Genomic DNA, 23,565 nt, shown 5'->3' with positions numbered 1-23,565 from the left:
ACATTTCTCTGACTGCCTTCTTCCATCTCCGAAACATTTCTAGACTTCGTCCTGTTCTTACGTAACACAGTACTGAAGTATCGGTTAATGGCCGAGTCACCGCACGTATTGATTACTGTAACGCTATTCTATCTTTTATCCCACAAAACGTATCCATCGCACAATTTTTCCAAAATTCTGCTGCCAGGATAACAACCTGCTGTTCTAAATCCACTGAACGTATCACACCGATTCTCTCTCAACGTCACTGGCTCCCTGTTAACTACAGAATCCAATACTAAATACCCGCTCTGAACATTTAAAGCTCTCCACAGCCTCACTGATCTCCTCCAGACTGGCACTCTGATCCTCATCTGCAGCTCGACTTTCTGTACCTCACATCAGACTCAGTGCTATGGGAGCTCGAGCGTCTCTCCTGGTGCTCCTCAACTCAGGAATTCTCTTCTCTCTCATATTCGTCAGCTCGATTCGATAACACATTTTAAAACTGACCATCAAAACTTATTTTTTCAAACTGGCATACCAATTGTGAATTTTGCACTGTTACTGCCAGTTATCTTTGTTTGTTTGCTAATTATTGCTTTTTGATTTATCATTATCTTGTTTTAGGCGGCACGGTGGCGCAGTGGTAGCGCTGCTGCCTCGCAGTTAGGAGACCCGGGTTCGTTTCCCGGGTCCTCCCTGCGTGGAGTTTGCATGTTCTCCCCGTGTCTGCGTGGGTTTCCTCCCACAATCCAAAGACATGCAGGTTAGGTGGATTGGCGATTCTAAATTGGCCCTAGTGTGTGCTTGGTGTTTGGGTGTGTCCTGTGGTGGGTTGGCACCCTGCCCAGGATTGGTTCCTGCCTTGTGCCCTGTGTTGGCTGGGATTGGCTCCAGCAGACCCCCGTGACCCTGTATTCGGATTCAGCGGGTTAGTAAATGGATGGATTCTCTTGTTTTAATTTTACTAATGTTGTTTAATTTTATTGTAAGATGACCTTGAGTGCTAAGATTATAAAAGAAGATTTTCTAATGGCCAAATATAACCAAAACAATTGTTCCGCCTTACCTATGAAATGTAATCCCCCGGGATCTGGTGTGGAGCGTACAGCGGTTTGTACAATCCCAAGCAGCACATTATCCATTACTTCACTACACAGCAGTGCCACTCGCAATATGGCGGCGACGTTGACGTACGATGTTGCTGGTCATGCGGCGTCTAGTAGTTCTATGTCTATGGTCATCATCACCCGTCAATGATGAGGGGGCGGGCTCTAGCGGGTAGTGCGTTATGATTGGTGAATTGTCGGCGTAGGCGGAGATCAGCCCGCCTTAATAGCGGAGACTTCAGCAGCAGACGTCGGCTGATAAATTCCGAGCTTCTCGGCTTTGCTCTCAGATTCTGGACAAGTTTCTATGGCACTCGTGTCTGCCACGGGCACACATACACAGTGACAACTTTTTACCACCCTTTTGGAGGAAGCATGCCAGCTCTGAGCCACCACCCTTCTTCATTGGGTTTGTCAACTGCGGACACCAACCTGTCGTGTTTGATCCAGCATTGCTTACCTCTGACGTCAGACTTATAAGTCAGGTCACTGGGAGTGTGCCAGCTGCCAACCTTAGTGGGATTTTCTGAAAGTTAACTGGGTACATGGCCAGCTTTAAGCTTATTTTTTTTTTTTGCGGGAGCAGGGGCTGTGTGCCAGCTTTGCCCACCGTGTTGGTTAGGTTTTTTGCGGGGGCAGGGGCTGTGTGCCAGCTTTGCCCACCGTGTTGGTTAGGTTTTATATAGAAGTACATTAGTTTCTAGTTGTGAACTGGCACTGTTCACAGCCTCTTTTTTTGACATTTCGCTGGGTTCATGCCAGCTTTACCCCTCCTAATACCTGTAGGTTTATGTGTGTTTTTGGATGTGTGCCAGCTTTGCCTACCACCATAGCTGAGTTTATATCAAAGTTAATTAGGTTTGTGCCAGATGTCTCCAAATCAATTTATTTTTAACTCTGCCAGCTTCACCCTCACAACTCAGGCACCAGATGTCAACCACCTACCCCACCACCACCACACACACAATGTCATTTTTTCTTCACGACTTTTTGAGGACTTTGAAGGACTGCCAATGTGGCACCGCTCTTAGGAACAGCAAGGATATATTGAACAAGTCGCAGAACTGATTTCAGAGTCTATCGTGTTTCCACCCTGTTCTCTCAGCTTAACTGGCATGTGCCATTTGACTCTTTTCATGGAAATTTCCCGAGGTGTTTGTGTGTCTGTGCCAACTTTGCCCTGTCAACAGGCTTTACTCTGGATGCTTACAGATGATACCAGCTTTCAAAAATGTCAGATGTGTAAATGGGGGGTTCTGCCCAACATTTTGTTTAATCTTAGCTGGCAGTGAAGTGATGCCCATTCACCAGGCACATAGTGAGTGATTATACCAGCTGTAATTCCTCTTTCAGTTTATACAGTGTCAGAGTTTGTGTTTTATTGGTGCCTGCCTTATAAGAGCCCTTTACCTTCAACATGAGACAAATGCCCCATCGTAATTTACACCAATCAGCACATCATGTCCACACATCCCATAATAATGGCTTTTTGTTGGAGCCTCTAGGAAGGCGTGTGGTCAGCCTGGCATGAAAAGTGCTGACCCAGCGTGGCCAGCAGCACTCAGGCGAGAGGCCACTTAACAGCTGGAGGCGGCTCATCGACCAGCGCTGCAGAGGGGCCACCCGACCTGAAGGGGGCACAGGCGGCCAAGAGGGCATCAGACAGCGAGTGAGGGCTGAGAGGGGCACAAAAGAAGACCCTCAGCGTGGAAAATGGCTGCTCACCTACCTCTCTGTATCAACATCTGTATATTTAATAATAATAATAATAATATCCTATTTCATTTAAGGCACATTTTATGATATTTAAGGTCAACTTAGAGACCAGAAGAAAAATCCAACAACAATAAACAACAATAAACATTAAAACAACAGTGAAACTGGCATCAACTACATAATAAAATATAACAGGAAGTAGGAAAAACTGGGGAGAGCTTAATATAGCGCCTTTCATATGTCTTTGTCTATTGTGGGCCAACATTCCTGTTCATCTCAATCTGTCTTTGAATTATATAAAATATTTAACATCTGTCTGTTAAATATTACATATCTATCTATCATATAGTGCCTTACACTCTCTATCTATCTATCTATCTATCTATCTAACAGTGCCTTTCATATCTATCTATCTATCTATCTATCATATAGTGCCTTTCATATCTATCTATCTATCTATCATATAGTGCCTTTCATATCTATCTATCTATCTATCTATCATATAGTGCCTTTCACTATCTAATAAAGCTTTCATAGACAGACCATAATCTGGCACATCCCCCTTTATTGCCGACATCTCCGTCTTGTAAATCGCATATTTTTTTTTTTATATCTTTTCATTCTTTCTCTGCTGGTTTTGAATTTTTCAGAAACTCATTAGTAGTTGTCATCTGGCGGTGGATTTCCATGCTGCTCATCCTGAAGGGGTTTCTCTCTTTTGTTTTTTAAGGACGTCCTCTGTTTGACTCGCTTCGCTTCGTCTTCCGCTTGCATGGCCCAAGTGCAGCCCACTCATTCCTCCTCTGGACCACTGGCTTCTGGAAGCCCCCAAGTGTCACACAGCTTTGTCCCAACTGGTGCCACCTCCCTCCAACATGCGGTCAGTCAATCGGCCGGCACTCCAGGGAAACACATGCAAAGCCACTGGTGGACTACCAAAAAGATGGAACACAGAATGTGGCCCACTGACCGCACACAGGACTGGGTGGGCAAATACTAATCCTGGTCAAAATGAAATGGGCCAATCAGTAATGACTGAAAAGGCAGTGCCACCTTGTCCGCAATTCAAGTTTAATCTGATTTTCATCTGATCTGATGCTGGCTGGGTTAGGGTACAGCCGACCTGTGACTCTGCGTTGGATAAAGCGGGTCTAGAAAATGGATGGATGGGCACATTAGGGCGACTTACAGATAGACAGCCAGAGAGATAAGAAAGTCCCCAACAGAGGCAGAAAAGACACTAAATAAGAGAAGCATTGACGGTGTGGGGTCTACAAGACAGGCAGAGACACCTGAAATGCACTTAACAAGAAAGAGGGAGAGAGATACAGAGATAAACAGACAGACAGACAGACAGACAGATAGATATATAGATAGAGGAGAAAGGCGCTATATACTAGAGAGACCAGTGGACAGAAAAGGCACTATATAATAGAAAAAGAGAGATGTACAACATATACAGTATATGGACAAATATGAGGAGCATTATACAATAGACAGATAGATGTGAAAGGAGCTATATAACAAAGAGTAGATAGATGTGAAAGGCACTATATAATTAATAGATAGATAGATAGATAGATAGATAGATAGATAGATAGATAGATAGATAGATAGATAGATAGATAGATAGATAGATAGGAGTGACACTATGCTATCTGCTAAACCATACTGTACTGGAAAGGCACAGATTTATTTCTTTGTCCCACCGGCCAGTTTGTTTGATGTTCCTGTCTAACCTCCCATCCTCGTTTTCCTCCTACACTATCTATCTGTTTATTATATAGTGCCTTTCACATCTATTATATGGTGCCTTTCATATCTATTTATTTATCTACCTATCTAAGTCACACAAAAAGAACAACAAAAATCTTTATAGTTAAAAGATGTATTTATACAAAATTAAGCTCCAAAGAACAAAAGGCACATAAGACAATGCCCAATTAGCCCAAAAGTGAACAAAGTCCCAACCGGAAATCCAAGACAAAGTTGAAAATAGAGCACAGGGTCTCGACATCCAGTAAATCTTCAAAAGCGCAGCAATCGACAAAACTCTCCAACTCCAAAGCGCATTCCCCATGAACCTCAAGGGACTGTGGGCTCTCCCAGCCTTCATTTGGCGGAGGTCCCTCGCAGTGATGGGCAGGTGGCCACCCACAAAAAACGGGCAACATGGCAGAAAGTGGCACAGACACCTGGAAACGAAATGCCCGACAATATTAACATAAACAAAGGAATCATAAATGAACAAAGCAGGCTTGGAAATGACAGGTGTTATTCACAACAAAGCAAGTGTCGAGCCAATAAATAAAGTGCAGAGGAGGGTCTTCTCAATGAATAAGTATGTCAATAAATAAAATAATATAAAACAAAAACAAGAGGGTGTGGGAGGTAAAACCACTTCTCAATAATCAGAAGGATAAAACCGGGTGCTCCTCTCCTCGTCTCCCCATCCCTGCTCACCCTTCAGGTCTGCTCAGTGACAGACGAGACCCCCAGCATGGACAGTCATCCTTGGAAAGAGTTTGTATCACCAGGCCCGGCTCCATCATCTTACCGCCGCACTTTTGCACCTGTAGGATGACCCCTGGAGCCCCTTTGGCTGCTACTTGAATGCCCAGACTGCGTCCCTGGAGTGCTTGCTGTCCCCTCACTCCACTGCCGTGTGTCTTGTCCTCTGTGGTGGCTCATACTCCTGATCTTTGTTCTTTTCTCCGTTAAACTTCTTTCTCTTGATTTTTTTTTTCTCTCCTCTCAAACCAATGAGAATCATGAGACCGATTCCCTAGGCATGTTTCGGAAAGAATGGCGTGTATCCTGATATCCTGGCTAAATTGTCCACCATGGCTGAGTCACTGTGGCCCCCTAATTGTCCCCTGTCTCTAATTGGTTCTCACCCTTTCACCACCTAATAGCTCAACTACAACTGCATTGTATTATTACAAATCTTTGTGATGCACCATCTGTTGGAATGACAAATGAACTGCATTTTATTACTAGAAGCCGTACCACATGCATTTCAAAAGAGGTCATTTCACCTGAAGCTTAGCATGTTTGGGTCTGGAGACCATCTAGGAAAGGCTTGGGTTGCTGCTAGAAGAGGTGTTGGTGAGGCCAGCCGGGGGTGCTAACCCTGTGGTCTGAATGTGGATCCCAATGCTGTGCTGTAAAAATGGCACCCTCCTTCAGATGAGACATTAAACCAAGGTGCTGACTCTCTGTGGTCGTAAAAGATCCCTGGGCTTTCCTGGTTAACTTGTCCACCAAGGCTGAGTCACTGGTACCCTGTCTCTAATTGGCTCTCACCCCTTCACCACCTAATAGCTCATGTGTGGTGAGTGTACTGGCCCAATAATGGCTGTGCCACTGCATTATCCAGGTAGATGCCACACTTTAGTGTCTCCCGATTCACTATGAGAGGTGCTTTGATTAGTGAGATAGCCACTATATAAAGAATTTTTGAGTTGTGCCATCTGTTGGAATGACAAATGCAAAGCAATTTCTTACTACAAATGTTTGTGATGCGCCATCTGTTGGAATGAAGCAGACACAGCACCCAGATGGACTCACAAATACACAGAGGACTCTCTTGTCCTTTTGTTACAATGAATCCTCAGCAACAGCATTGTGGTGCTTCAATCTGCTCTCACACACTAAGTTTGTGGGTTCAAATCCCACTACTGGTAATGTTTGACCATGAGCAACTCAATTCACCTTCCTGTGTTCCAACTGTAATAATAAAAAAAAAACAAAAAACAGTAAGCGATTGTATTTCAAATGCTGCAAGTCACCTCGGACAACCATGTCAGCCAAATGTGTAAAGTTAGCGTACATATCGCTGTCCGAGTCCGGTTACCCAAAGCCACTTTTAATACGCTAATGTCAAGGTGGGGACGAAAAGTGTCAGCACATGACCAAATGGCAGCGGTCTTCACGCTCCTCGTTTCCTTCTCTGAAGAATGCACTTCCCGCAGAGTCTGTGTCTGTATGTGGGCACTGAGTTGGAACCAAGGATAACCAGGACACCAGTCCGCCATCATGAAGCGCGTGCGCACGCACGAACGCACCCTGGGGTTACTGCCGCCTATCAGAAGATCCGTCCAGTGAGAGGTAAGAACCTCCTGAAGACAAACGTTTAATGACCGAAACACAATGCAAGCACTGTTCATGGGGCCGCTTGACAACTCCAAAATAAGCGACTGAGTTCATTTAAAATCCGAGAGTATTAAGGGTGGCGCTCAATGCGATGACGCGAACGGCTTACCTACACGATCCAGGTGTAGCCGCCCGAGCACGAGCAGCCCGAGAGGCGCGCGGAACGTGTTGGTAATCAAGTTAGCCCTCCCTCTCTCTCTCTCTATGCGGGGGCGGGCCCGAACTGAGTCCGCTGAAATCCCGGCAGTATCCGCGAGGTGGCGCCCCACTCCTTCTCTCGCGCTCGCCCAGCCGCCCCCTCCTTCTCGTCTCCGATCAGGTGACCGCGAGCCCCGAGCTGCTGTTGGAGAGCCAGCACTTCTCTGTCTCCATCCTCAGTGATAGCGATACAGTAGCGACGTGCACACGCACTGCTGGGGGATTACAGCGATTCGAAGCGCAGCACAGCGCGACATTTCGGACATACTGCTGGCGGGACGTAGAATGTCGCGACACATGGCGATGCTCCTTTTCCTCGCCGTTTCCACGGCTCTGGCGTCGGAGGTAAGTGCTTTCCACCGGGGTCGCCGCGAGCGTTGGAAGAGGGTGGGGGGGAATTGCTGGGGTGGGAACCGCAGAGGGAGCGGACGTATGTCGGCTTTCTTTTGTTCGCTGCTGTGAAATCGCACGCCGGGGTTCCCTTCTATAGCTTGCATGGCTGTAAGGGGACGACGCGGCGCATCGTATCGTTTTCCAAGGCTTCGTGCCCCCAGAACAAAGGTGCACGCGCTCTCCTGCTGTGCGCGCGGCCGCGGTGAGTCTCCTTTGTAGCCCATTTGCGAGCCCCCCCCCGCCCCCACGTTCGACATTTTCATTTTTCTATAACGGGAAGCGTCGCTCGCAAGAATGGAGGCAGACGGTCAGGGGAGGAGAGAGAGAGAGCGAGAAGATGGCGCCTCTGCACTGCGGCGCCGAGCGCTAAACACGAGTAGAGCACAGCCGCTCGGGGGGTCGGGCGAGACGTCAGGGGGCTGTCTGGAGGGAGGCAGGTTCGGCGGTCCGGATATCCGAGCAGCCGGGAGCCGTGTTGTACCGAGGCCGGGGAGCCGGCATCCGCAGGGAATGGGGCGGGGAGGGCATGGCTGGGTGGGTGTGCGGGTGCCGTTGACGGTTTGGGGGGTTGGGTTAGAGATCGTGTAACTAAGGAAAGCCAAGCGGGATTTACGGTGTGTTAGTGCAGCACCGTCATTCGTGAACGAGAACGCCAGCGGGTGTGAACTCGGCTGTGAGTGTGCGAGTTTGAGTAGGAGAGTGTGATTTACAGTTCATTGTATTCGAGTCAGTAGGGGGGTGTGTGTGTCAAGAGGAGTCTGCAGAAGAGTGTGATTTACACCTCAGTGTGTGTGTGTGTGTGTGTATATGTGTGTGCGCGCACACAGAAGAGTGTGAGTTACGCTTTAGTGTGAGTGTGCGCATAGAAGAGTGTGACTTGCAGGTCTGCGTGGCCCTTGACGCTCTCACTCCGGGTAAGCCCTGCCTGCCTTTGTCGTCTCAGGTGTGAGTTATATAGCCCTCTTTGTCCTGAAAGAGAGTTCCTGTGGGAGTGAGCGCAAGTGTGTCTGTGCGTGCGAAACGGAGTGTGATTCACAGCTCAGCGTCGCCTTGTTTGTCTTGAGCTGACACCCTCAGGCGCTCACTCGCTATCCGGTGTGTATGAGGGTGTGAACAGAAGTGCACATGAGGCGATTTGCAGTTCAGTGTCACCATCCCTATCCTGAATGAGGGAGCTGCTGGGTGTGAGCGATGAGAAACAGGTTGATGTGTGTGTGTGTGTGAAAAGGAGTGTGCGACAGAGTGTCATTTACATTACATGTACTTGTTTGCAACATTCAGGACACAATTGGTGATTTTTTTTTTTTTCTTTTGGTTGTCCAATTGACTCACTTGTGGGCTCCCAATGGTGTCAGTATTGGGATTTGAGCCCCCAATCTCGAAAGCCTCAACCACGACACCACACTATGGCTCAGCTGTGTAAAGGCGTGTGCACGAGGGGATTCACCATTTAGAGTGTGTGTGTGTGAGGGGGTGTAATGTACACTTCACTCAAAGCCCTGTTTTGTATTGAATGAGAGTGCTAGCAGGTGTGAGCTCGCGTGTATGTAGGCTAGGACTGCACATCTTGAGTGAGAGTGCCAGAAGAGTTGTGAGCGTTCATAGTGCCACACTGTAGTGTAACTCTGTCAGGAGTGAATGAGAGTGCTGGGGCAGCAGCAACTGAGTGTGAACTGCTGTGTATTGTGTGCCGATAGTGCGAGTCTGTGTAAACGATGGAGAGTGAAGCCAAGTGTGAGCAGCAGGTGTCCTGTGGGTTCAAAGTAAAGCAGCTGAGCACAGCCCAGTGTGAATGTCAGGGAGTGACTTACAGCCTCCATTGGCGTGTGAGCACAGCAGCATGCAGGCTTTGGAGTCGAGTGTGAAGTCAAAGTGAGCATTACGGGGACCTTCTGTACAGTGCACACGTGGCCATGTTTGTAGGGAATGAGAGTGCAAATTGGTGACAGTAATTACGTGAGGATAGCCGTGTGAGTGACGTTGCGGTGGTGGGAGAGTCTGGAATGAGTGGCACACCCGTGGTGGGCTTGGGAAGGTGTGTGTCACAAGCAGCCAAGACCACCGGTGAGTGTCATTTGTAGGAGTGAGTCACGGGGGGCCTGAGACTGAGTGTGCAGTGGGAGGCGAGGTGGACTGAGAGTGCACCTCACTTGCTCGTGTGTGTGTGTGTCTGTCATTAGAATGCCACTGTGTTGTGGATCGGGTGTGCACTTCACTGTCACTACTTGATAGATGGAGAGGGTACACCTCGCTCACATGTGTGTCGCCCGAGTGCTGTTTGAGGGGTCGAGAGTGTTGGTAAGTCAGGGCGGGGGGCATCGGTAGTGACACGGGGGCTCTCATTGTGGCGTGTGCCGAGGTCTGTCTTTGTGTGCTGATTATCCACACGTGCCACATCAACACTTGGTAGCTGCACGCTGAGGGAGATGTGAAAGTTGTGACATAATAGAAAGAGTGAGGTGAAAGGCGCTATATAATAGGCCTGGGGGGGTGGGGGTCAGTAATGTCCTGTTCGCAGGGGGCAGTGTGTTAATCAACATGTGGTAAGGTGGGTGAGCAGGAGCCACCTGTCTTACCTGAGCCCCCTCAGGACACCGTTCAAGCAAGCCAGAATAATATGAAAGGCGCTATATAGTCGGTTTACTGTCCAGAGTCCAGTGACATTCATACTTGCACATGCTAATCAATATCATGTACCACAGTAGCACTCTCTACAGTGCCAGGATGAGAGAGACATGAAAGTCCTTACATAATAGAGGGGGCTAGATGTGAAAGGCGCTATATAATAATAATAATAGGCTTATAGGGTCCTTACTGTCCTGTCTACAGGGTCTGGTGACATTCATACTAACATATGCTAATCAATATCATGTACCACAGTAGCACTCTCTACAGTATCGGGATATGAGAGACATGGAAGTCCTTACATAATAGAGGGGGCTAGATGTGAAAGGCGCTATATAATAGACTTATTGTCCTGTCTACAGGGTCCCGTGACATTCATACTTGCACATGCTAATCAATATCATGTACCACAGTAGCACTCTCTACAGTGCCAGGATGAGAGAGACATGAAAGTCCTTACATAATAGAGGGGGCTAGATGTGAAAGGCGCTATATAATAATAATAATAGGCTTATAGGGTCCTTACTGTCCTGTCTACAGGGTCTGGTGACATTCATACTAACATATGCTAATCAATATCATGTACCACAGTAGCACTCTCTACAGTATCGGGATATGAGAGACATGGAAGTCCTTACATAATAGAGGGGGCTAGATGTGAAAGGCGCTATATAATAGACTTATTGTCCTGTCTACAGGGTCCCGTGACATTCATACTTGCACATGCTAATCAATATCATGTACCACAGTAGCACTCTCTACAGTGCCAGGATGAGAGAGACATGAAAGTCCTTACATAATAGAGGGGGCTAAATGTGAAAGGCGCTATATAATAATAGGCTTATAGGGTCCTTTCTGTCCTGTCTACAGGGTCCAGTAACATTCATACTTGCAAATGCTAATCAACATGCAATATGTCTCCACCCCTGACACCATGATAAGCGGGGCATGAAAGGCGCTATATAATAGAGAGGGATATGAAAGCATCATAAATTAGGATTAGGGGCTCATTATCATCTCAGTTCTAGAGTCCAATGCAGCTCCTACATGCCTGTGCTAATCGACTTACCACACATCGTGATTTGTGAGGAGAGCTGCCTGTAAATTCACACCGGAATATCCAGGCCAGTTTTTCCTCAGTCTGTTGTCCAGACACAAGCCGATGCGAGGAATTCTTTAATAAAAAAAACAGAATTGGGGGGTCTGCTGTGTTTTCAAAAGTGTCCCATCTCTTCCTGAGATGCAAATGTTAACAATTTTATAGCACAGGCTGCACAAAAAAAGGGAACAGCCAACACTAAAAATAAACTTAATAGACAAGCAGAACAAGTAAATTTCACCCATCTACCCCTCCCCGTCCCCCCAACCCTAGCGCGTTACTCACCTCTCCTCCATAAGTTTCACTTGCAGGCTTCATTTACGTGATCTCCAAGAGTTCGGGGGGGTATGGGGCAGTCACGTCAGCAGCCATGTAGAGTGACACCCCTAGCCATTCAGTCAGACCAGTCTGTGACCTCCCCCCGACCTGACAAAATCCAATGGGTTTGGGGGGGTCTCAAGGGTGTGCAAGTACTGACAGCCAGTGAGCGCTCAGCTGTAAGGAGAGAAGAAATGCATGCACGCGGGTGACTTGAACCTCAGAAATGGTAGAGAGATCTTGTGTTTGCCGTGCCCTGACAGAGTAGAAAACGGTAAAGTGAAAGGGCAGATATTGTGGTGAATTCTCCCCAACCTGGAAAGGCTTAGCGAGGCACTGGTGTCACCCATTAATGGTGCCCTCATGAAAACTTCTGATGGAGTTGTGTAATTTGTCACCCCCTGTGATTCTTAGTTTTATGACATGACTTGAAGTCCTGGGATGTTCTTTAGTTCCTGTCTATGTGATTCTCTTGGAACTTCGGGAGTAGAAGGTAGAAGACCAGTTGGAGTGCCTGGCATTGGGACACCACCCTGGGTGGCTGGTGAGACTGTGTGTGGTGGGGCTGTGAGCGCTGGGCTGTTGACATCCATAAATGTAGGAAAGCTGAGAGATCGAGTGCCACCTGAGCTCGGCCTGGCTGAGTGTGCCAGCCCAGAGGTATGATTACATACACTCCCGAGTTGGATTGTGGGCTAGTGCCCAGTGCTTCATCACTACCAGATGACCCTGGGCCAATGTTAAGGCCTCTCTGACTGGCACCAGTGGCTACTTAGACTCAGCCTAATGATACAATAAACCCATGCAGCCCAGTTGTGACATGAAAGAGATGATCTGGCCACCAAAAAAGGTCTTGTAGATGCAGAATGGAACGTAATCAATGCATTGTGGGGGTCCACCAGTGAGTGGTCCGGTCCAGATGGCATGACAGGGAGACCAGAAATACTGGGACGCCTCCCCCATTTCACACATTTCCCATTTTGAGTAGCTTTTCTGGAAATTTTCCATCTGGTTGTGGACCACCCGTGTTAGCTGACGACTGAGAGGAACCCGTGAATGAGCGGCCAGAATACGAGAAGTGGATACTGAAACTCGCTGATGTTACGTGTGTGTGGTGGGGGCAGCTTTCATTACCCTTTAAGTTGCTTTCGTTGTTAGTTTGTCACTCGGGAGCAGACGGATGCTGTCAAGTTTTGGAATTTCCTCGCGTTGTCTCGGGCTCCGTTCAGTTTTTAATTTATTGAATGCCAGGGCGACGCCAGACATGGCAGCCAGGGGCCCGAGTGTCCGCATCTGAAATGAACAGACCTGAAGAAAACCCGTAGAGCGATCAGTCAGTTCAGAGAGCACAGTAATGGGGAGTCGGAAGGTACGGACTAAGGGGGTCGTCGTCGTCGGGACCACCAAGACGAGGCTGGGCCATGTGGCCCACCAGAGCTCACCAGTCCTGTCAAGTCAAGTTCTGAGGGCACCTGAAGTCCTTCTGTCCACCACACTGATTGGTCACTTACTCCAGGTGTTTGTGGTTCTCTGTGTGAAGAAAAACCTCCTGATGTTTGTGTGAAATTTCCCCTTCACAAGTTTCCAGCTGTGTCATCGTGTTCTTGATGACCTCATGTTAAAGTCACCGCCTAGATCTTCTGGACTGATTCACTTCATCATTTTAAACACCTCAGTCAGGTCTCCTCCTTTTCATCTCCTTAAGGCTCAGCTCCTTCTGTCATTCCTCTTTGTTCATCCCCTGGACTCCGCCTCGTCGCTCTTCTCTGGACCTTCTCTAGTGCTGCTATGTCCTCTGTGGAGACCCAAACTGCACCCAAGACTCCAGTTGAGGACTCACCAGTGTGTCATAAAGACCTGAGCACACCTCCTGTGACTTGTACTCCACACGTCAAGGCGCTATATAACCTGACATTAGCCTGTTAGCCTTGTCAAGGTGCTATATAACCTGACATTCTGTGAGCCTCCTGAATGGCTTCTGAGCACTGTCGGGGTTTATTAGAACCTTAGAAAGTGTTTGACGAGAACAAGCCATTCAGCCCAACAAAGATCACCAGTCCTGTCCACTTAATTCTTCTAAAGTAACAAACATCAAGTCAAGTTTTGAAGGTCCCTGAAGTCCTCCTGTCCACCACACTGATCGGTCACTTACTCCAGGGGTCTGTGGTTCTCTATGTGAAGAAAAACTTTGTAATGTTTGTATGAAATTTCCCCTTCACAAGTTTCCAATGGTGTCCCCCGTGTTCTTGAGGAACTCATTTTAAAGTCACCGTCTCGATCCTCTGGACTGATTCCCTTCATCATTTTAAACACTTCAATCAGGTCTCCTCCTCTTTATCTCCTTAAGGCTCAGCTCCTTCAGTCATTCCTCTTTAGCCCTGAATCAGCCTAGTTGCTCTTCTCTGGACCTTTTCTAGCACTGCTTTGTCCTTTTTGTAGACCAAGACTGCACCCAGTACTCCAGATGAGGCCTCACCAGTGTGTTATAAAGCTGGAGCAGACCCTCCTGTGACTTGTACTCCACACATCAAGGCGCTATATAACCTGACATTCTGTGAGCCTTCTTAATGGCTTCTGAACATTGTATGCCAGTTAATAGTCCACTACAACTCCTAAATTCTTCTCATAAGGTGGGTTATCGATTTTCAGACCACCCATTGTACATTCAAACCTCACATATTTTACTTCCTAAGTGTAATTCTTTACATTTACTGACATTAAATGTCATCTGCTGTCACAAATCTGCCCAAGCATATCTGCTGTCCAAGTCCTTCTGTGGTGATTTAACGGATTCCAAATTATCTGCCAGTCCACCTAAAGTGAGTACACCCCTGACATTTTTGGAAATATTTGATTCTATCTTTTCATGGGACAACACTGAAGATGTGACACAATGTAAAGTAGTCCGTGTACAGCTTAACAGTGTTGATTTGCTGTCCCCTCAAAATAACTGGACACACAGCCATTAATGTCTAACAACAAAAGTGAGTCCACCCCTAAGTGAGGAATGTCCAAATTTTGCCCAAAGTGTGTGGCTGCCCACCATTATTTTCCAGCACTGCCTTAACTCTCCTGGGCATGGAGTTCACACGAGCTTCACAGGTTGCCACTGGGTGACGACATCATGGAGCTGGTGGATGTCAGAGACCTTGCGCTCCTCCACCTGCCCCACAGATGCTCAATAGGGTTTAGGTCCGGAAGACTTGCTTGGCCAGGCCGGCACCTTCACCCTTAGTGGTCGTCTTGGAGGTCTGTTTGGGGTCGTTTATCATGTTCAGTTTCCGAAGGGAGGGTATCATACTCTTCTTCAGTATGTCACAGTGCATGTTGGCATTCATGGTGCCCTCAATGAACTGCAGCACTCATGCAGCCCCAAACCACGACACTCCCACCACCACCACCATGCTTGACTGTAGGCGAGACACGCTTGTCTTTGTACTCCTCACCTGGTTGCCGCCACAACCGCTTGCTTGGCACATCTGAACCAAATAACTCCTCCATTCCAGTAATCCATGTCCTTAGTCTGCTTGTCTTTCATGTACATCATCTTTAGTAGAAGCTTCCTTCTGGGACGACAGCCATGAAGACCAACTTGATGGCATAACGGGTGGGCGTGTGGTCTGAGCACTGCCAGGTTGACCTCTGCAGCAATGCTGGCAGCACTCGTACGTCTGTTTTCAAAAGACAACCACTGGATACGACGCTGAGCACGTGGCACTCGGTTTCTTGGGTCGACCCTGGCAAGGCCTGTCCTGTTAAACCTGTCTCTGTGTGGTCTTGGCCACCGTGCTTCAGCTCCGTTTCTGGGCATTGCCAATCTTCTTATAGCCGAGGCCATCTTTATGGAGAGCAACAATTCTTTTGTTTCAGATCCTCCGAGACTTCTTTGCCATGTTGAACTTCCAGTGCCCAGTATGAGAGAGTGTGAGAGCGAGAACACCTGAGACCTTGTGACACTAATGAGTCACATGACACCAGGCTAACTGGGCACAATGTGGACATGTGTGACTTAGGGGTGGACTCGCTAGACATTAATGGCTGTTTGTCGAGTTATTTTGAGGGTACGCTGTTACCTCATAAACATTGTGCCAAAGTGTCATCTTCAGTGTTGTCCCATGAAAAGACAGAATCAAATATTTCCAAAAACGTCAGGGGTGTTCTGACTTTTATGAGGTACAGTATCTTGGTATCATCTGCAAACTTCACCAGCTTGTTCCTTGTATTCCCATCTAAATCATTTCTGTATGCGGAGTGGTGGCTCTGAGGCTAAGGATCTGCGCTGGTATCCCGAAGGTTGCCGGTTCGAATCCCCGTCACTGCCAAAAGAGATCCTACTCTGCTGTTCCCTTGAGCGAGACAATGGCTGACCCTGCACTCTGACCCCAAGGGGTATGCGAAAACTAACAAATTCCTAATACGAGAAATTGTATAAGGCGAAATAAAGAACAAAAAAACATATTTATATATTAAAAATAGCAGCGTCCCCCCACACTGCCCCCTGCTGGCCACCACTCTTCACGTCACCCAATTCTGATGAGGTTCCTCTCACCATCACCCTCTGCTATGTCTGAGCCAATTCTTCTCCACCCATCACCCTGAACTGTCACTTCTTTTAGTTTGATGCCCGCCCTATCGTGTGGCACCTCATCAAATGCTTTCTGAATGCCCAAATTAATAACCTCATCTGCTCCACTTTGTTTCCTCCTCATAGAATTCCAGCCTGTTAGTCGAACACGACCTCCCTCTTCTCAACCCACCCTGACTGTTCAGTAAAACTCCTGCCCTTGCCAGGTGTTGCTCAGTCTTAATTCCTGCCATTCATTTTCCTGTGATGCCCGTTAAGCTTACTGGCTTACAGATCTGCCCGGACCCCCTTTTTATATAACGGGATGATATTTGCTATTTTCCAGTCCTTCAGAATGTCCCCAGTGCTCAGTGACTTCCAATAAATACGTGTCCAGGGTTTCTATCGGCACCACTGGCCTCCTTGAGAACTCGCGGGCGAGTCTGGTATGGGTGATGTCGCCCCCTGTGCTCCCTGGTCGTGTCGCCTGACATCCACATGCCGTCGACTGCCCTTGTCGGGCTCTGAGAAGCTTTGCTGCCCCCCATAATCGTGACAATCAGATGGAAGCTCTCTGGCCTGCAGGTGAAGTGCTGCCCCCTTCATTGTGTCCCCTCGGTTTGCCTCGAGACATTTGACTGCAGTTTGTGGGCTTGAAGTTGGCACGTCGACAGACTGATCTTTGGAAAGGAGTGGCACGTGAAAGCTGGCATGCTGACGCCAGGACTGAAGCGCCCGCCCAACCTGTCTGTTTTTATACTTGACATGGTTTGAGGTCAGCGGTGGAAACAAAAGGTCGGGCAATTTAAGACGGTTTAGTCGTCCTCCATTTTGTCTCTTTACCTTCTTTTGAAGAGTTCTCTGTCACTTTGTACAGGAAAACCAGAAGGGGTCTGTGTGTGTGTGTGTGGGGGGGGCTCACTTGGCACGGCACATGTGGACTTGTTGAAGGAGAGTGTGAGATTTGTAACTCCATAGCCGTGAGTGCCAAGTCCCCACTGTGTGTGTGTGTGTGTGTGTGTGTGTGTGTGTTTGTTGGCTCACTTGTCGTAGTATACAGAGCTGTTGGAGGAGAGTGTGAGATTTGTAATTCAAAATCTGTAAGTGTTTAAGTCCCCACAGTGTGTGTGTGTTGGCTCACTTGTCATGGCACACGTGGACTTGTTGGAGGCGAGTGTGAGATTTGTAATTCAAAATATATGAGTGCTCGAGTGTTTGTCAAGTCCCCACAATGTGTGTGTGTGTTTATGCTTTTTAACTTTTTGTCGTTGTGCCAGTTGATTTAAATTGCTTTGTGTGTTTTTTGGTGCCAACTGAGTGTGCCTTTCTAAAACAAAAAAACTATCTTCGAAATCACAGTGGCATCAACAGTAAGGAATGAAAATCTCGGACCACTCGTCCATTTGGGACCCCTCTTGTTGTTTTTGTATTTTCCGTACCACTCCGTGTCTGCTCCTTTTTCTATTTGTACGTGGAATTTTTTTTCTCATTTCTTGTAAAGTGTATACTTCAGAAGTTTGTCCGCTGGGTGTTTTCCTGCCACGTTTACTTTCTCTTTTATTTTATTTTATTTTATTTTTTTGTTTCCTGGGCTTTGTCATTTCAAGGAAGGCCAAATTTCCCATTTCTGCATTTGCTGGCTACCAGTAAAGTCAGCAGTGCGCACGAGAGGAAGACTGCAGAGTGTGAAGTGAGGCGTTGGCATGGCTGGCGTTGTGACTAATGGAGTGTTGTGGGGCTCCTTATCACACTTTTATTAATCGTGTGGTGCTTACTTAGTATTATCTGGCTACCCTTTTGTCCCAGGTGACTGATATTTGAGACGCGATTGGTGTTTTCCCTTTTTTTTTTTTCCTTTTCCAGGTGTAACACAGGCAGGTAAAGTGGCACATTTGGGGTCACAGAGTGGTGGGATTTGAACCCACAGCCTCAAGAGTTAAAGTCCAAAGCCTAAACCGGCAATGGGGGGTGTTAGTCATGTGACCTCCTGCTTTATATCAGTGTGGCTGCCCTGACATCACCGTTATTATTATTGTTGTTATTGTTATTGTTATTATTATTGTTGTTGATTGATTATTAGTAATAGTAGTAGTAGTACTGTACATATAATAATAATAATAATAATTAATAATATTAGCAGTAGAGTGTTGGACCGTGTTAGCCAATGACTGATACAGGAGGACGTTGGGTGAAGTGACCCCTTTGATTGGCTAACTAAATAAATTACAAATGTAATCTAATGAGGCAGTTAAAGCCCCCTTCAAAGGAACTGAAAAATCCTCTCGCTTATGTCGGGGCAGCAAAGAGATTTTGTTGTTCATCTTTACAACCTTTTTGTTCAAATGTTAGCAAAATGAATAAACCTGAGTTGAATGAACCCTGCAAGAAGAGAACAATGAAGTAATACAAAGTAGAGACAAGATGATAACCAGCACCAGTGCATTGTCAGTAAGACCGGCCTGATGTACTCAGAGGGTCACTCAGTCTGTTAGTCCGCATATCTGCTCATATTTAGGACTCTTTATTACCATTATTATTGTGGTTTTATTATTATTTTGTACTTTTTATTATGGGGCTGTTGTCATTCATCATTATTTGGGCCTGTAATGTGCAGTTTACATTTTTTTATTAGTATTATTGTTGGTGTTCTGATTATCATCATTGTTTTTTTTTTATTTTTATATTGTTATTAGTACCATTATTGTTATTCACATTTATTTGAATTTCCCCTTGAGATTAAGTAGTACTAGGGTGTTGTACCGTGTTAGCCATTAGGAGTGTAGTGAGAAGTCCAGCAAAATGACCAACTCAAAAGATGACCATATGGAAGAAGAGGCCTGAGTAGCCCCAAAAGCTTTTTATTTAGCCAATCAAAGGGGTCATTTCACTGGACTTCTCACCCCGGGGGATTAATTAATAAAGTTCACGTAATCTGATCTGTTCGGACCTTGGCAACCATGATGTCCAGCTTAGGCTGCTGTTATTACTTTAATTCTAGTTATGTGCAGGCAGTGTTGTGTGGTGTGGTGTAGCGGTGACCACCACTGACCCTACGGGGTGACCCTCGCGAGGCAAGTCACATGAGCTGGCCTTGGATAAAAGTGTCAGTGCCTGGAAATGTAAATGACTGCGTTATTGTACTGTCTAGCGTTCTGATTGTCGTCATTATTACTGTGTTATTAGTAATGATGTACGGGCACAACGTTATTAACAGTGTTACCAGCGTCATAATTTGAACCTCCGTGACTTCATTGGACCTTATTGACTGGTGTCTGGTTTTGATGATTATTACTACTATTTTGGGGGGTATTGCGGGTCTTCTTCAATGATGATAATACTAATAATAAAAAATGATATCATTATTATTAATAATAATGATGATATCATTTATTATTAATAATAATGATGATATCATTTATTATTAGTATTATTATTATCATCATTATCCATCCATCCATCCTTTTTCCAACCCGCTGAATCCGAATACAGGGTCACGGGGGTCTGCTGGAGCCAATCCCAGCCAACACAGGGCACAAGGCAGGAACCAATCCTGGGCAGGGTGCCAACCCACCGCAGGGCACACACACACACAACACACCAGGGCCAATTTAGAATCACCAGTCCACCTAACCTGCATGTCTTTGGATTGTGGGAGGAAACCAACGCAGACACGGGGAGAACATGCAGACTCCACGCAGGGAGGTCCCAGGAAGCGAACCTGAGTCTCCTAACTGCGAGGCAGCAGCGCTACCACTGCGCCACCGTGCTGCCCATCATCATCATCATCCATCATCATTATTATTATTATTATTCATTAATTGGACCTTATTTACTGTGACATCCAGTTTTGATTATTAACTATTGGTATTATTATAGGTGTTCAAACGCCAGCAAATGACGACGGGCTTACCCTGCGATGTCACAGGTTGGGCCGGGATTTGCCATGAAGTCTCCTGTCCGGTGTTTGGGGGCTCAGCTGCCCACCGTTTCCAAAGTGCTGCTGCCAATCTGGGAGACTGGCATGATAACAGCTGAGCGGCAAGTCAAAGGGTCTGCATGTCCCCCTCAATAAAAGGCCACCGACACTCAGATATCAGTGTGTGCAACTCGGCACTGGTGACCCACAGAGCCACCGTTACAATGACCTGCACACTTGTGGACCACCTACAGAGAAATGGCGGGACCCTGATGGAGGAGCCGCGTGTTGTACATGTGCAGTGTATCAATGTGTGTGTGTGTTTTTCTATCTATCTGTTATATAGTGCCTTTCATGTCTGTCTATCTATTATATGGCGCCTTTCATTATCTATCTATCTATTTATTATATAGTGCCTTTCACTCTATCTCTATCTATTATATAGTGCCTTTCATATCTATCTATCTATCTATCGTGAGATATGCTCGGCCGTTCATCCCGGCCAATACCCCCAGGCCGCCAGATGGATCCCTCCTTGTACCATAGAGGTGCCCCGAATGCCAGCAGGGAATTCTGGACAGTGGAATTATAACGTACAGCCCTGCTGGATACCAAGGTAGCCGCCAGGAGTCGCTGCAGGGAGGCCCAGGGATTTATATTCCCCGTTTAGCCCAGAAGTATTTCCAAGTCACGGGAATGGAAGAAATGATATACTTCCGGGCTGAAGAAAAAGGAGAGGTTTTTGCCTGACCTGGAAGTGCTGGACAATCACATGGAGTGAGGGCTCAGAAGCACTTCCGGGTCGAGGACTATAAAGGACTGTGGGAGATCCCGGACAGATGAGCTGAGTTGGGAGGAAGGGTGGCAACGCGTCTGGCAGTGGAGGATTGATTATTGTTTAGTGATTGGAGGATTGGTTGATTGAGTATTATGGGGTGGAGGTGCTCTGTGCACATTGTTATTATAAATAAAATAACATTTGGACTTTTATCTGGTGTCTGACGTGTGGTCTGAGGGTTCAAGTGAGCGAGAGCGCCCCAATCTGTCACTCTATCATATAGTGCCTTTCACTGCTCGCTCGCTCGCTCTCTCTGTCATTTAGCTCCTTGTATATCTCACTAGATGTACAGTGCGGTCCCTCATCACATCTCTTTATCGTGTGGTGTGTTTTGCATCCTTCTTTACGAAATGTTAAAACTATTTTCAGTGTTTAGCGTCGGTTAGAATCAGTCAGCTAAGAACCTAACTGGACTCTGTCCGCTGATCAGCAGGCTCACCGCAGTGCTCTTCTAATTCTCTCTTACGTCGTCGCTTCTCATTTCTCTGTCCGTCCTTGTGTTATGTTGTGTCTTTCATGACAGGAGCTGCTTCTACTATCTTAGCGTTTTTGATTTGACGTTCTTTATTGATTCCTGAGGAGTAATTGACCTTTTTTTCCGCTTGACCTTTGGAGGTCAGAGGGCAGGGTCAGCGTCATGTGATGCACTTCACACGTCCGTCTCTCTCTCTCTCTCATGGCCATCTGTCACTCCTCTCGGTGTCTAAACCCTTTTCCATTGATCTATCTGCCGATCAGGGCACTGCTTGATGATCTGCGTCTTTCACATCTCGCCATCAATCTGACATCTGTCTTTATATGGTGCCTTTCATATTTTCTGTGTATTTTGTAGTGCTCTTAATATCTCCTTGTCTATTTGTAATATAATGCTTTTCATATATATTTCTTTTTATAGTGCCATTTATTAGCTTTCTGTTATATTGTGCAGTTCACACCTATGGTGTCTGCCTAATAAAATGGGAAAAATGGCATCGGAGAATAGTGACGTGTTACATGTCGGTCAGTTGCACAAGTGAGGATGTCCCCAAACTCTTCACTGGTGGTGACACAGCCACTGCTACCCTGCATCTCTGTCACAGTCTCGCTCTGTCTGTCTCTTATATAGTGCCTTTCATTTCTGTCTTACCAGTTTATCTCTCTCTTATGGCACCTTTTACATCTGTGGTATTGTTTATAGGTACCTGTCAGTTATATAGCGCCTTTCATGTCTGTCCATTGATTATATAGCGCCTTTCATGTATGTCTCTCTATCTATCTTGCTATTATATAGCGCCTTTCACTTCTATTAATTATATAGTGCCTTTCACATATCTATCTCTCTATCACTCTCATTCTCACTCTATCTCATTATATAGTGCCTTTCATATCTGTCTATCTATTATATAGTGCCTTTCACATCTTTCTATCTCTTTCTCTCTCTCCCCCTTTTAATTCTGTCTGTCTTATAAAATAGACTCCCCCTGGACTCTGTGCATGTGACAATATGGCGACTGCTACTATTTGTCCCTATCATGGTGCCTCTTCTATAGCGCCTTTCACATCTGTCTGTTAGAGATGGCAGCTCCATCCCTCTCGTTGTGCGTTTCATGTCAGTGCCTTTCACCGTCACCAGGTTTTCTTTATAGCGCCTTTCAGGCGTGTCTATTGTGTCCCCGCTGTACGCTTGTCAGATATGCTGTAGGGTTACAAAGAGAGAGGCAGACCTGAAGCCCCCCAGGCATCGATTGCTCATCCCAACACCAGTCGGCCCCCTCAGTCATTGGCACTTACTTTTGTTGTGGCTCCGGTAGGTGAATGATGCAGTCGCTGTTGGACCCGTGTGTGTGTGTGTGTTTGTTTTCTGGCTCTGAAGTTCTTAGTGAGGACTTTGTGGAGTTTCAATCCGGTGACACACGTTTAAGGTCCTCAACGCCACAGCAGAGCCACCAATACCTTTGTTCTTCAGCCTGATTTGTGCCACTCTGTGCTCTTGTTTTGGGGGGGGCTCAGGGAAGAGCCATTGTTTCCTTTATGGTGGCGTATCCCGCAGAGGGGGGGCCGAGCCGTTGCCATGTGACGCGGTGAAGCTGCGGGGGGGACAAATCGCTCTTGATGTGCATTTCCTTTAACTGCCCCTCCAGAGGTTTGTCATGAGGTGTAAATCTTCAAGTGCTGCCTATCTGGTGGGGGTCACCTTCAGGAAAATGACAATTAAAAAAAATAAATTACAAAAAAAGCCCTGGGCCACCGGCAGCGCAGCACCTCCACCTCCTTTGTGCTTTGAAGCTCGGGGCCCCAAGTGGATCAGGATGACAGTGGCGTCTATTTCTGTCTCGGGTGGGAGTTGAGGCCGTCCCCCGGCGTGACGTGTGGACAAGAAAAACAACGCTAAGAATAAACCCAGAAAGTCGGGAGGCTGCTTTATAAATACAGGACGGCAGGCGGCAGCGAGCTGGGGGTCTTGTGGGTGTTTGATTAGAGCGACGCGCCTGGCTGTGCGACGTCTCCGAAGGAAAATCCATCCGTGCCAGCGGAGCCTGGAAAGAAAACACGGGGTCTTGGAGAGGAACAGGGGGCTGGGGGGTCGACTGTGGCAGCTTTGTGACCCGGCGGACAAGGAAGGAACTTTTGAACTTTCAGTGGATTTACACCTCATGGCCACCTCAGTGTGTG

General features: G+C 46.9%; 2 protein-coding genes across 7 annotated transcripts in view; one reads left to right on the top strand and one right to left on the bottom strand.

The window, feature by feature from the left end:
- Positions 1-4,725: 4,725 nt before the first annotated feature.
- LOC120522585 lies at positions 4,726-22,756 on the bottom strand. Of its 4 annotated transcripts, none has more exons than XR_005632451.1 (2): positions 22,684-22,756; positions 4,726-5,002 (listed from the first exon to the last, which is right to left on the bottom strand). XR_005632451.1 is itself a non-coding variant. In XM_039743449.1 (2 exons), the coding sequence occupies exons 1-2, from the start codon at positions 6,974-6,976 to the stop codon at positions 4,751-4,753; spliced, it is 630 nt and encodes a 209-aa protein (XP_039599383.1). In that variant the 5' UTR covers positions 6,977-7,063; the 3' UTR covers positions 4,726-4,750. The 4 variants fall into 4 exon arrangements, 1 of the variants encoding a protein (XP_039599383.1); XR_005632450.1 differs by lacking the exon at positions 22,684-22,756 and adding an exon at positions 7,072-7,215; XR_005632452.1 differs by lacking the exon at positions 22,684-22,756 and adding an exon at positions 7,076-7,215.
- Positions 7,345-23,565, top strand: part of LOC120522557 (amyloid-beta A4 protein-like) — a 97,294-nt gene continuing 81,073 nt past the window's right edge. For all 3 annotated transcript variants that reach the window (XM_039743444.1, XM_039743442.1, XM_039743441.1), the window contains exon 1: positions 7,345-7,505. In XM_039743444.1, the coding sequence (XP_039599378.1) occupies positions 7,446-7,505 (60 nt within the window). In that variant the 5' untranslated portion in view covers positions 7,345-7,445. The remainder of the gene's footprint in view (positions 7,506-23,565) is intronic.

Source organism: Polypterus senegalus, chromosome 2 (assembly GCF_016835505.1).
Source record: "Polypterus senegalus isolate Bchr_013 chromosome 2, ASM1683550v1, whole genome shotgun sequence".
In the NCBI taxonomy this organism is placed as follows: Eukaryota; Metazoa; Chordata; class Cladistia; order Polypteriformes; family Polypteridae; genus Polypterus; species Polypterus senegalus.
This window is presented reverse-complemented; position numbering and strand designations above follow the sequence as displayed.